This window comes from Microtus ochrogaster, unplaced genomic scaffold, assembly GCF_000317375.1.
Source record: "Microtus ochrogaster isolate Prairie Vole_2 unplaced genomic scaffold, MicOch1.0 UNK10, whole genome shotgun sequence".
In the NCBI taxonomy this organism is placed as follows: domain Eukaryota; kingdom Metazoa; phylum Chordata; class Mammalia; order Rodentia; family Cricetidae; genus Microtus; species Microtus ochrogaster.
Window position 1 is genome coordinate 7,742,605 of NW_004949108.1, and position 14,075 is coordinate 7,756,679.

At 43.1% G+C, this 14,075-nt stretch overlaps 1 protein-coding gene across 3 annotated transcripts in view; it reads right to left on the reverse strand.

The window, feature by feature from the left end:
• The window catches only part of Nbas (neuroblastoma amplified sequence), a 313,151-nt gene extending 312,620 nt beyond the window's left edge, over positions 1-531 (reverse strand). For 2 of the 3 annotated variants that reach the window (XM_026788959.1, XM_013353527.1), the window contains exon 1: positions 389-531. In XM_026788959.1, coding sequence (XP_026644760.1) covers positions 389-502 — 114 coding nt within the window. In that variant the 5' untranslated portion in view covers positions 503-531. The remainder of the gene's footprint in view (positions 1-388) is intronic. The other variant, XM_005366539.3, reaches the window with a different exon arrangement.
• Positions 532-14,075: the final 13,544 nt, after the last annotated feature.

Below are 14,075 nucleotides of genomic sequence, written 5' to 3' on the forward strand. Positions count from 1 at the left end.
CACACACACACACACACACACACACACACACACACACACGTACACGCCTCTTACTGAGATGTCGAGAAGACCGTAGGGTCCTGCAAAAAAAATTCTCCCGCCACAGAGAACAAGAAAGCAAGCCAAGTCCGGATGTGACAAGGACCCCCCTCCCTCTAAGGCAGGCGACTGACACCGACCACCCGAGGGGGTGACAGCCTGACTGAGGACCGATAGCCGAACTCTGACTCCAGAGACACCCCTCAGAGAGCCCCAGACCCAGCTGCCCCGCCGTTGCCAGGCGACAGCACAGCTGCCATCCCCGCTCCACCGGGCTGCGTGGCACCGCTACGTGGCTCCACGCGCCAAGCGCCCGCGTCACGCCGACCGGGAGGAGGGTCCGGCTCACCTGCACTTCTGTCTCGGGTGGCCACTCGGTGTTGACCAGCAAGTCATAGAGGATCGTCTCCTCCTCGTCTGCAGAGCCGGGACTCGAAGCCGGCACTGACTCGGAGGCCGCCATGTTGGCCCGGAACAGAGTGGCGGAAGGAGGGGCCCTACGGTAGCTCACGCGGGTCAAACTTCCCGGGACGCGGCCACTGCTGATTGGAAGAGAGTGAAGTGAATTAATTGGCTGCTGAAAGGGCATACTATGGGTAGAAAAATGACCGTGTCCGTATGTGAGGTAGATCTTGGACTCTGTCCGTTCTGTGCTCATTTGTGCCTAAAATGACTCAAGTCCCAGAACCATTCTTTTTTTTAATTTATTTATTTATTTATTAAAGATTTCTGTCTCTTCCCCGCCACCGCCTCCCATTTCCCTCCCCCTCCCCCATCCAAGTCCCCCTCCCTTGTCAGCCCAAAGAGCAATCAGGGTTCCCTGCCCTGTGGGAAGTCCAAGGACCACCCACCTCCATCCAGGTCTAGTAAGGTGAGCATCCAAACTGCCTAGGTTCCCACAAAGCTAGTACGTGCAGTAGGATCAAAAACGCATTGCCATAAATAAAGGACATTGAGCCTATAATTAGTGATCCTAGAGAAACTAAATAAGAAGGAGAACCCAAAGAAAAACATATAGGCATCCTCCTGAATATTAACCTTCATCGAGCGATGAAAGGAGACAGAGACCCAGAACCATTCTTACCCAGTCAGTTTCAACAAAAGACTAGATACAAATACCTCCAGAAATGCTGGTGTTCATTTAGGTAGCCATCCTCTAACACAGAAAATGTTCGGCCAGAGGGCTTTAAATATACCAAGGGGTTATCCAGATCTACAGAATAAACTAACGGTTGAATATCACATGGATGGTGTTTTTAGGCTCCTAAAACACCCAGTGAGCGCAAGAGGGTCTGATGGAGGCTTCCTGTGGCAGGTAGAGCTTGCCAGCTATGTAACAGAGGATGTCCTAGAAATCACTGTACAACATGGACTAGCCTTAGACTCAGTCCTCCCCAGGACTCAGAGTTCAGATATGTGCCACCGTGACCAGCTGTGGACCTTCAACTATAGATAAAAACTGGATCTGATGGAGAAGGTCCAGAAAGAATATTTATGTTAAAAGCGACTGCAGCACATAAAGACATAGATAGAAAAATTGAGTTGCAATGACAGACAGGGTGAATAGAGAGAGGCCAAGCTGGGAAAGGGGGTACAGTACAATAAAAATACAATAGCTGGAGGATTCCCTAAACGGGGTACTTACCTCATTTGTTCATTTACTTATTCCTGAACAAATGTCTCTCTGTGGAAAGCCGTTTACTGAAAACAGAGCTAACTGTGACCTGAATGACCACATGGGCTGCATTAAGAAGAAGCACAATTTCCCAACATACCTTTTAGAAATGATACTGTACAATAACCATCTCTGCACATTAGGCAATGATATAATTAAAAGGCACAACTGGAGCATGTCTAATGGTTCCCATTTCTCTCCAAGTTAAATTAACTCAAAGCTATATATCTTTTGCCTGCACCTTGTGTTCTCACAGCTAAACTTCTGTTACACACACACACACACACACACACACACACACATTTAGCTAGACTCTTACTGCTTCTGAGACACTGCACACATATAAACAGCAGGCACTTTGACAGGGATGTTCCCTATCATGGAGGTTCTACCTGATATACGGTGGCTTTCTCATATCCTTCCGGCTTCTGTTTAAATGTCACCTCCCTTCTGAACTCTACCACGCCTGCCTGTAGTAGAAGAGCCTCTTGTTTGTTCCCAGTTGTCCACACTTAAAATAACCACACAGAAACTCTATTATTTGCAATACTGTTTGGCCAATAGCTTAAGTGTATTTCTAGCTTACTCTTATATCTTAAATCAACCCATTACTATTAATCTGTGCATTGCCACATGGCTGTGGCTTACCGGCAAGGTTCTACCGTATCTGTGCCCAGCAGCGGCTACATGGCATCTTCTCGTCTCCCCCTTCTTTATTCACTAAACAATAAAAACAACACATATACAGAAGGACCTCCCACACCACCCACCTGTGTGTAAATTTGCAAGCACTTCACCACTACTTCAGCTTCCCGGCCTTCCCCACGCCTGCTCAGTTATTTAGTGTTCTTTTTTCATAACACATGTCGTCACTGGATAGGCTATGTGATGTATAATGTATCATCTCTGTGCACTCTCTGTCCCCAACCTCCAAAATGTAAGCTCCGACCTGGTAGAGAGCATCATCATCTTGTATAATAGATTCAATACACAGCTGCACTGTGTTCCCAGCATTTATAACAATACCAAGCACAGAGCATGGGACAAAATTTATATTGCTGTTGAGTAAAAGAAGAATTTTCAAACAACATTTTTTTAACAAACTCCTACCACGTGGCACCAGCAAGCTTGGAACTCCTACTGTCAAGCAAACCTCTTGCATCTATATTCTGTGGAGTTCTCACTACACAGGGATTTTCAAACAACTTACTTTTACACGCTCAGAGTATTTCTTTTACAGCATCTGGGTCTTTTCATCAAGTTCCCAACCACAAACCCCAGCATTCTTTCTATCTACTCTGCAGAACATAACAAGTTACACCACTACAAAGAGCATGTCTCACCTGGCACACCAGAGAAGGCAGAGATCTGAATACTGGGCAGGGGAGATGGTAGGGTTCCCACTCGAGTAATACAGTACCTCAAAAGAGCACCCACCTTCAATGGCATACCAATTTTCCTGGTCCAACTTCTCCAAAGGTCTTTCCTTTGACAGAAATTGTAATGACTTTCTGCTTCTTCCATTTTCTTTGTCACGTCTACCTGATCGTACAGCTGCGATGAACAAAGGATGTGTTTTTGGACTTGAGAGATGAACCTCCGTTCACAGAGGGAAACTACAAACTTACAAAACTCCATGATCACAATAGAGCAACACGGAACCAGTGTTTCAGCAAGGCACAGTGGATCACATCTGTAATCCTAGCACTTGGGAAATTGAGGCAGGAGGATTCTCCTGAGTTCAAAACCAGCCTGAGCTGCATAGTGAGCCTTTAAACAAACAAGCAAACATAGTTCTTGAGATCCATATGTTCATTTCTCCATAGGGCAGCACATGGCAGAGATTTGTATTGCAAAGCATAACTCAATACTGAAGGCAAAGCAATCCAACAGTTGAAAAAGTAAATGAAAAGTTGACCAGGAGTGCTATGCCAGCAGATAGACTTTTATTATTATCAGCCTGCTCTATTAAGTGTGGTGTGTAAGAGTTTTGTTGCTGAGTGCTACAATAGCCATCTAATCAACATCATCCTGCAGTTGAAATTCTATCTTCTATGGTCTGAGTATGTCTTCCCTCCAAATTCACATGTTAAACATTCTGAACTGATGGGTAATGAAGTAAGGTTCAGGAAAGATGACTAAGGTGGCTGGAGAGATGCTCAAAGCGGGTGAAGGGTTGCTGCACACTCTTAAGGACCTGTCCCAGCACAAACACATAATACAAAGCTAGGAATGGCTGCACAGAAGGCAGGGACAGGAGGATCGCTAGGACTTACTGGCTACTACCTAGGTCCAGTTTCACAAAAATAATATCTTAATACAATTGGCAGAGGGTGATAGAATAGGACTCGAAGCTTGCCCCTCTGCCTCCGTGTGTGTGTGTGTGTACATTGTATACACACAAAATAATTGAGCAATCTTTTCCTGTTCCTTCTATGATGTAAGGACACGGGAAGAAAGTGCAATACATGTGAAATAGAGTTCCAAACAGATGTACCCTGATCTTGAACTCAGCCTCAAGAACTGCCGGAAATCAATTTCTTTTGTTTAGAAAATGTTCATTTAGATATTTTATTGTAGCAACCCAAGAGACTACGGATATGCCTATAATTCAGAGACACTTTAAGTCACAAATGAATCATTTTTAAATGAAAGATTACTGAAGATGCCAAACATGAATTGTAACTCTGTGAAGAACACAAGGACTTAAGACAAATAAAAATTGAGACAGATACACAAGAGGAGTGTGTCTGCTCCTGCCCCCTCCATGTTGAAAGATTTATAAGAGGACACTGAAGCTCTACATCATGGTGGTCCAGCCGAGGGCCTATACTGATGGTTCAAATTCCTAAGAGAAGGCATTGGGGCGTATTCATCTGAAGAGCAATGATCTGATGCTTATATAAGCTTTTGATGAAGAGGAGCAGAAAGGAGCTGGGAATAGTAATATTTCCCCACCTCCTTCGACCCTTACCACACATCAAATACACCTCAGATCAACTAAAATGTGACTAGAATTGACTTTGCTGATGGTCATACACATTTATGCCTTACCATCAGGCAGGAATTGCTTAATGATTGCAGAAGATGCAATTTGTGTCTCTTAATTCTTCCGTGTAGAGCTATCATTAAGACATAGTCTCATTTCTCATGAGCTCAGCTTTTTAGTCCCTGTCCGCAAAGAGGCCCATTAAGCTAAAAAACCATCAATGATTCAGCAGTTAACCCTTTTGTGTTTCTGCACATTAGAAACCAAAGAAATTGGTTAGTCATTGGAGTTCCTTCCATTTTAAATTTAGAACTGTGTAACAAAATTGAATTAAGGCATGGAAATTCTATCTCTCTTAGGTGCCACACATTCCTACCTGATTGCATAGAGTCATTCAAGAAATTCTTTTTTCTCCAAAAGTCTAAAGATCTAAGTCAAACTGTCCATAAATATCCTAAGACTGCAATAATATCTCTTGGCAGGCAAAACAACACAAAGTTCAGGCATAACTTGAGCCAAGAAGAAATCCCCAGCCCCCTACTTGAATTTTGTTTACTCTAATCCACTATACTTTCAATCAGGTCATTTCTTCCTCTATTTCTGTCACTCGGAAATTAAATGGGATGTCCCTGGAGAACAGATCTCCCAGAGCCCCAAGCGATGGCAAGTGCAACAGCCACCATGTGCTATTCAATGCGCTTCCAAGCTGACTGACTGTTTTATTGGCTATTGATTGATGATACGTGTGCTTTAAATTGTTCTCTGATCTTTATAGTCTCTCCTGGAATGGACAGACTGGCACTTGAGAAGACAGAGCGAAGCTTGGAAATCCATTCACAGACATGGAAAGCAAGGCAGACAGAATTCCAAGATCACTACAGAGCAAATTCCACACATGTCTCTTCAGGTTTGAGTTCTGTGTTTTCTTTTCCACAAGATAGCACATCCCAGAGAAATCTTGGCAAAAATGACAAAGCTGCACTCACATGGTGAAGAGGTGAAATGTCCTGCTGTGGATGACGAGATGGAAATAGACACAATAGACAAATAAACAGTGCAAATAAAACATATGGGTAAATTAACAGTTGCTGACTTAGAATTTAGAATCACTTTTTAAAATTCTATTTCAGAACGACAACATAATTGATGTGTCTCAAAATATAAAACATATAAAACATAAAATGAGTTAGTGGATACCACACATGCACTTGTCATTGTGTATGGCTTTGGGAGGACCTGTTCCCCAGTAACATCCAATTTAATTTCAGACTGACAAAAATAGAGGAAGAAATGACCTGCATGAAAATACAATTGATTAGAGTAAACAAAATTCAAAGGGAACATTCTTGGTGAATTCAAGGATGACCCATGTCTCTGTCTCTGTGTGTGTCAATCTCCAGGCCCTTGTTCAGCTCGTGTATGGTCCTATAGTGCAGGCAGTACACTACAGGCATAATACCATAGTACACATAGTACGGGTGCTACAGGACCATAGTACACATAGTAGTATGGATGCTACACTCAACTTCAGATGGAAAAACAAAAAACCCAGAGTAGCTAAAAACAATCCTGTACAATAAAGGAACTTTCGGAGGTATCACCATCCCTAACCTCAAGCTCTATTATAGAGCTATAGTAATAAAAAGAGCATGGTATTGATGTAAAAACAGACATGTGGATGAATGGAATCAAATTGAAAACCCTGATATTTATCCATGCACATATGTATACCTAACACCTTTTTGATGAACAAGCCAGAAAGGAACAATAAAAAAGGAAAACATCTTTAACAAATGGTGATGATATAACTGGATGTCAACATGTAGAAGATTGCAAGTAGATCCATATCTATCATCCTGAACAAAACTCAAGTCCAAGTGAATCAAGGACCTCAACATAAAGCCAGTTACATTGAACCTGATAGAAGAGAAGGTCCTACTATGTAGCCTGGCTTGCCTGGAACTCACTATATAGACCAGGCTAGGCTGGAACTTGCAGGAAACTGCCTGCCTCTGCCTCCAAGTGCTAGGATTTAAGGATTATGCCACATCTAGCCAAGAATGTCTTTTTAATCTCTGCACCCTCAACTTGAAAGTATGCCTTGGATAAATTTGTATTGCCAGCCTGATTTATTCATAGCTTTCTTGAGTCCAGCAAATGAGAAATTAGCACAACCATATGGCCATTTCTAGATGCTTATGCTTCTGAACCAATAGGCAAAGAAGGGATTAACTGTGCTAGCTAGGGTGCTTTTTTTCTAATTACTAGGAAGAAATTGGATCACTGTTCTGAAATGGAGAGCTCGTGGGATAAAGATCGTTCTCTTGAAACTGAGTTGACCTTAATAATTGTCTTAATTAATAGAATTTGGGGAACTGACGCTGCTTGAATTCTAAAGCTCGGTTAAAAAAGCCACATGGTAGCAGGGCGATGGTGGCGCACGCCTTTAATCCCAGCACTCGGGAGGCAGAGGCAGGCGGATCTCTGTGAGTTCGAGACCAGCCTGGTCTACAGAGCGAGTTCCAGGACAGGCTCCAAAGCCACAGAGAAACCCTGTCTCGAAAAAACCAAAAAAAAAAAAAAAAGCCACATAGTGTGTATGCTTGAACATCTACCTTTGGAACCCAAACTCTCCGGGGCCTGGGCCAAATGTAATGCTTCAACCAACCCCAGCCCCAGCCAGGGGTTCATGAACATGAACATCACCCAAGTGATGTATCTGAGTCTTCTCTTAAGTCTAGCCCAGCCTTGGAGTCTTTCAGTGGAGCTGCTAGGCATCGAAGAATAAAGTTGATGTATCCAGACTATACCGTGACTGGCTTCTTCACCCACAGAATCCATGAACAAAATAAGCCACGCTGGTGATTTATTATGCAGCCATAGTAACTGGAACATTGTCACTCAGAGCTACAGTTGAATCAGCCTTTGCAAATTCCCCTTCTTATTACTGTAGCAAGGGGAAGAGGTAACGTGAATTTTTATATTTAGGATTATTCTTGCTGGATATTTTGAAGCATTTGTGACCATCCTATTGGTTAGGCAGCCCCTTTTTGGATACAGCAAGTTGTCTTATTTTAACCAGATAGGTAATCACAAGCTAAGTTAACATAAAGCCCATGCAATCAGTGTCACAGGTGCATAGGAGGTGCCGTGAATGAGGACTCTGGGAAGGAGAAAGCAAGCCACAATTCCCATGTATGGATATAAAATGGCTCTCTTCAGCAAGCGATAGGAAAGAGAGAGATGTAAGCAGCCTCTGGGATGCTGGGATTTAGAATGTCTGCCAGGTGCACACTCTGTTCTTACATACTCAAAGCCTCCAGGCCGTGTTCTCCTGCTCAGACTCCAAATGCAGCACCATTTTCTCGGGAGCCAGCAGCATCACTCACGGGGCCTGATGAGCCTGCAAGATGGCGGGCTGAGGAGACCGGCGGCCGCAGTTGTGGGGGAGCGAGAACTACAATTCTGCCTGCCTGCCTGCCAGTCAGCATCAAGCCATAAATAATGGCCCGGCCAGGCTTCCTTATAATGAGCCCAACAGTTAGTGAGATCTCTTTTTTTCTGTTTTACAGTCCCTCTGCAGCTCTTCCCGGCTGCCCCTTTGTCTCCCTCCCTCCATATATCTGGAGTGAAGGACTTTATGGCCACTACTTCAGGGGGATACAGAGTTATAGATCTCTGGATTTATGTGTATTTGCTAGCCCCCCTCTGGTCCCGGTACCATAAGGTGAATGCCGGGGCAGGGAGAATGATGCTCCCTTTTAATAGATCCGGGCCAGTTTCTGACAGCTTATTTTGACAAATGCATAAAATTCAATGGTGGTTGTTCAGCTCAGAAGCTGGAGAAAATACAGTGATAAAAAAAAAAACCAACAACAAGAAGAATAAGACGAAAGGGAAGGTTTACATTCGACCCTCCCCTTATCCAAATTGCTCTGAGTCAGGTAAATTGTTAAAAGCATGGGAAGGTAAAGCAACAAATTTAATGAGAATGGATGGTTTAAAAACACCAGGATTTATTCCAGAGGATATTGTGCGTCAGTGTCCTTCCAGAATGGAAGGGTTACCGCTTGCAAGTGAACGCAACACGGAGTCTGTTACGGAAATGAGGGTATGTGACAGCCCGTGGAAGATGGCCTGGAAGGATCTCTTATTTGACAATTATAGCAACTTTTTGTATAGTCCCCTTCCACACTGCACAAATCTGTGGGCAACTAAGAGATTGCAGACGTTGTTGGTGGAGGCTTTTAGTTTGCTCCCGAATGCCCAGACCCGAAATAGTCACACAGAAACCATATTATTTGCAATACTGTTTGACCAATAGTTTAAGCATATTTTTAGCTAGTCCTTATATCCTAAACTAACCCATCTCCTTTAATCTGTGCATCCCCACATGGCTGTGGCTTACTGGCAAGGTCCTATGGCATCTGTTCCCAGTGGTGGCTACATGACTTCTCTCTGACTCCACCTTCTTTCTCCCAGAATTCAGTTTAGTTTAGTTTTCCCTGGCCAGCTCTGTTCTACCCTGCTATAGGCCCAAAGCAGTTTCTTCGTTAACCAATGGTAATCACAGCATACAGAGGGAAATCCCACATCTAGAAGTGACCACATGTGACTCTGATGGTTTTGCCAACAAAGATACCTCTCGGTTTTGTTCTCTGGGGTGACTGGCTTTAATGGCGAAGGCAGGGAAATGTGCCACCAGTCATAGCATGACATCATAAGAGACCAGCTACAGCTGAAGAATAGGAGCCTTCGGCCAACTAACAACACAGTCACGTGACTGAGTGATCCTTTAGAGCTGATCTCCAGCTACAGTCAGATGGTTAGATGGATGGTTTCAATCCCTACCAGTGACAGTCACTAAAAGAAGGATCAAAGCAGAACTGCCCAACCAAGCTGCCCCTGGTCCACAGAGACTGAGCAATGATAAACACATATTAGGTTAAGTGACTGATGTGAAGGCAATTTGTTTTGTAGTAATACATAACTTAGAGGAGGTCCACAGGATAAAATCATTTGGTTTCATGGACCAGAGACCCCAATATGAAGAGAGTCACATAAGAAATATGTCATTAGCTGGGCGATGGTGGCGCACGCCTTTAATCCCAGCACTCGGGAGCAGAGGCAGGTGGATCTCTGTGAGTTCGAGACCAGCCTGGTCTACAAGAGCTAGTTCCAGGACAGGCTCCAAAGCCACAGAGAAACCCTGTCTCGAAAAACAAAAAAAAAAAAAAAAAAAAAAGAAATATGTCATTACAATTTTGGGTTGACTTGGTGTTCCATGGCATCTGTGACTCAGACTATGTCTCTCCTGATGGAGGAAGGTCATTGGTTAATTAATAAAGAAACTGCTTGACCCTGATGGGTTAGAGCATAGGTGGGTGGAGTAAACAGAATAGAATGCTGGGAGGAAGAGGAAGTGAGAAGATGCCAGGCCACCGCTCTTCTCCAGGGCAGACACATTGAAGCTCGGACCCAGGATGGACATAGGCTAGAATATTCCCAGTAAGCGCACCTTGGGGTGCTATACACATTATTAGAAATGGGCTAGTCCAGGTGCGAGAGTTAGCCGAGAAGAGGCTAGATATAATGGGCCAAGCAGTGTTCAAAAGAATACAATTTGTGTGTTGTTATTTCGGGGCCTAAGCTAGCCAGGCGGCCAGGAGCTGGTGGCAGGAATGCAACCCGCAGCTTCTTACTACACTCTCCTATTGTGGGGAATACGCCATGTGGGGCTCCACTTACTTGGTGCAATATGGCTACTATATCCCATTTTTTAGCCCACAAGGAGGAAGAAGCATGTAATACCTTACTTAAAGATATTTCCCCGAGGTCCATATGACACTGCTGTTTATACATCACTTACTAGAACAGGTGAATACATCCATGTCTAGTGACTGGAAGTAGCTGACGGAAAAGCAATCTTCATTATGGGTAGCTTTGTGTATAGACAGAAGTCCCAATTATAAGGGAAATGAGAAGTGAACACTGGAGTAACAGAATTTCAGCAAAATGCTAGCTTATCTGAATCAGAATGACAATTCCAAGAAAATATAATGGGAAGATATAACAGACATATTTTATATGCCCAATGAGTTTATGCATGATAATTTTATTATAAATTGTTGCAGACTCTTTGCCATTGATTACCCTGAGGGGACAGAATATGTTTCTGTCCCTGCTACAAGAGTAAAGGTTGATTGTATGGCCAGTAGAATATAGACAGAAGTTTCTGTCCCGCCTGGTCCTGCAGCTGTATTGTACTAAAGAAAAACACAGAGGCTTATATTAATTATAAACTGTTTGGCCTCTTAGTTTAGGCTTATAATTAACTAGTTCTTGCCACTTAAATAGCCCAAAATTCTTGCCTGTGTTTAGCCATGTGGCTTGGTACCTTTTCTCAGTAAGGCGTTCTCATCTTTCTTCCTCTGCCTCTGACTGATGACTGTCTGCCTTTTGCCTTCCCAGAACTTTCTTAGTCTGGTCACCCCGCCTATCCTTCCTGCTTGGCTACTGGCCAATCAGCATTTTATTAGACTAATACAAGTGATAAATCTTTATCGTGCACAAGAGCATTCTCCCACAGCAATAGACTTTGTCTGAAGTGACACTGTGTAGGCTCAAGAGTTAAGCAGTCTGCATTAGAGGAACACATATTGGTGGAACCCAGTTAGTGAGTAGTAAGTCTGTCATCCCTGGTATTAATCCTGCTGTGAGAAGACCCAGACTGATTACATGCATGGAACAAAGGCCACGAAACAGAAGGCTGAGGCACCATCCACAGAAACGGTCCTCTCATACCTCCTAACCTACCCTATACCATCTAAATGCAACAGCATGAAGGATCCTAGAACTATCACATAGAGGAGAACTACCCAGTCGAAGCGTACCCCAATTTTTGGCCTACAGAATTATGAGCTAAGAAACTGGCTGTTATATTATGCCACTAAGTTTTCGGTGATTGTTACACTGTTTTGATACCAAGAACTAGAAAGGAAGGCTATTCTTGTCGCAAGGAAGAGCATACATAGAAAAATATATGGTGCCACGAAACAATCTGGTGTGTGCGATGGGTTCTACTTAGTTTGATAGGCTAGAAAGTAAAATTTATGGAAGACAGTGATGGGTAATAAGTCATCGGGAGTCTGGAAGTGGAAGATCTGGTGTGTGCCATTCTTACAAACACAAACTCAAGAGCCTCATCTATCAAGACGTGTCATGAAGGAGAGAAGGCTGAGGGAAGGTCGAGATTCAATATGAACAGCAAGGGCTCCCTGAGTTCTTTTCATTAACTCATGGATCTGAGGGCAATTTTCATGGGCAGTGTTTAAGAGGGAGAAGATTGATGTTATCTTGTGGGATGACAGATGAGTGTGTATCAGGTACTATGAGTAGGGACTGGGAGAACGTGTATGGAAGACATAGTCTACTGGGTTTGTGTTAGTTTAAAACAGTATCTTCCCTTGCTGTTTCATTCTTGGCTAAATCTTCAGGAACTTGGCAGCCTTTTTTCCCCTTCCAAGAAGAACCCGAGACTAGGAACTAGGCAGCAAGTTAATAACTTATAAAAGGAAGCATTAAACCAGCAGCTTGCTTTATAGTTCTTCAGCTGGGTTCAGAGTCACAGCTCTCACAAGGCGTGGCACACTTCCTTTTTTGTTTGTTTGCTTGTTTTTTGTTTTTGTTTTCCCATTTGGTTATGAAGAAAAAAAACAAATATTTAAGGATCATTTTAATGGTACATTCACAACTCAAGCCACATATCAGCTTCTCTTGGATCCACAATAGATTGCTTTGAGAGGTACACTGGCCCATGCATACTCATGTGAAGACCAGAGGTGGTGAATGTCAGCGCTCTCTCTCTCTCTCTCTCTCTCTCTCTCTCTCTCTCTCTCTCTCTGTCCCTCATCTTTTAAGATAAGGTGTCTCACTGAACCTAGAGATTGATGGTTTGGCTAAGCTGGCTGCTGAGTGGCACCTGTAGGAGCTAACTCTCTCCACCTCCTAGTGCTGAGGTTACAGACACACACCGCCATGCCTGGCACACAAGTGGGTGTAGAGGATGCAAACTCGGGTCTTCATGCTGGCACAGCAAGCATTTTTACCTAATGAACCATCTTCCCAACCCTCTCTTGAATTTTTTCAATAGATTGATTATACAGCTTCCAAAATGATGAGTTTTCTTAGTATGTCTGGCAGCTGACAAAAGAAAAGTTTAAATGGTTTAACTAATGGAGAGATTTTTCAAACCATGAGGGGTCTCGAGAGGTTTTTTGAGGTGTCTTAGCTTGTAAAGGTGTTTATTGCCAAGTCTGACGACCTGAGTTCAATTCTCTGGACCTACTTAATGGAAAGAAAGAACCAATCCTGCAATGTCTCCTCTGATCTACACACACAGGTCATGCATGGTATGTCCTCCCATAATAAGTGCATAAATAAATGTTTAAACAATGAATAATTAAAATAAAAAAGAGATCTTTCAAAGTAGACATACCTGTACTGATAATCATCATCATGAAGAATCTAGTCCTCTTCTATATTTTGCTACAACAGCCTTATGGACAATATTTTTTATGTTATCTTCTTCTGTATCATGTCAATGTTTCAAGAGGAAAAGAAAAAATTCTGATCAGATTGTCATCTTTTGTGCAATGTTCGTAGAAGGCCCAGTGTGGAACTACATTTACCTCTCTAGGCAAAACTGGGTCTCAAGACTCTGATGATTCAAAGGAGTGGGGGAAATGGTTTTGTTTGTTTGTTTTGTCTGTTTGCTTACTTTGTTTGATTTGTTATTGCTGTTTTTCCTTTCCAACCTCTATAGCAAAGATAGAGAAATTGGGAGAGGAGAACACTATCACAGTTTGAATGTAACCCCACCAAATTCAGGCATTGTCTTGTGACACTACTAAAGGACAAGACTCTCAAAAGGTGAATATAGTCTTCCCTCATGAATTGATTAAAGCTTTCCAAAAGAGGCTTCATGCAGCACTGGGGGCTTGCCCTTTCATCTTATGTCATGTTAGGATACACCCACCATTCCAGCGCTTCAGAGGGTACAGTATTCAAAAGGCCATTTCTCAAGTTGAGATTTATTCCTTACCAATGAAAAAACATACCAACATCTAAATCTTGGATTTATTTTTCAGCCTAAAGAACTGTGAAGGATCAAACTTTCGTTTCTTAACTAACGGAAAATTTCTCCAGTAGTTAAACTGTTTAATTTTTTCTCTTTTGGTAGCTGCCCAACATATTTTTAAAAACTCATCATTTGGCTGGGCGGTGGTGGCACACGCCTTTAATCCCAGCACTCGGGAGGCAGAGGCAGGCGGATCTCTGTGAGTTCGAGACCAGCCTGGTCTACAGAGCTAG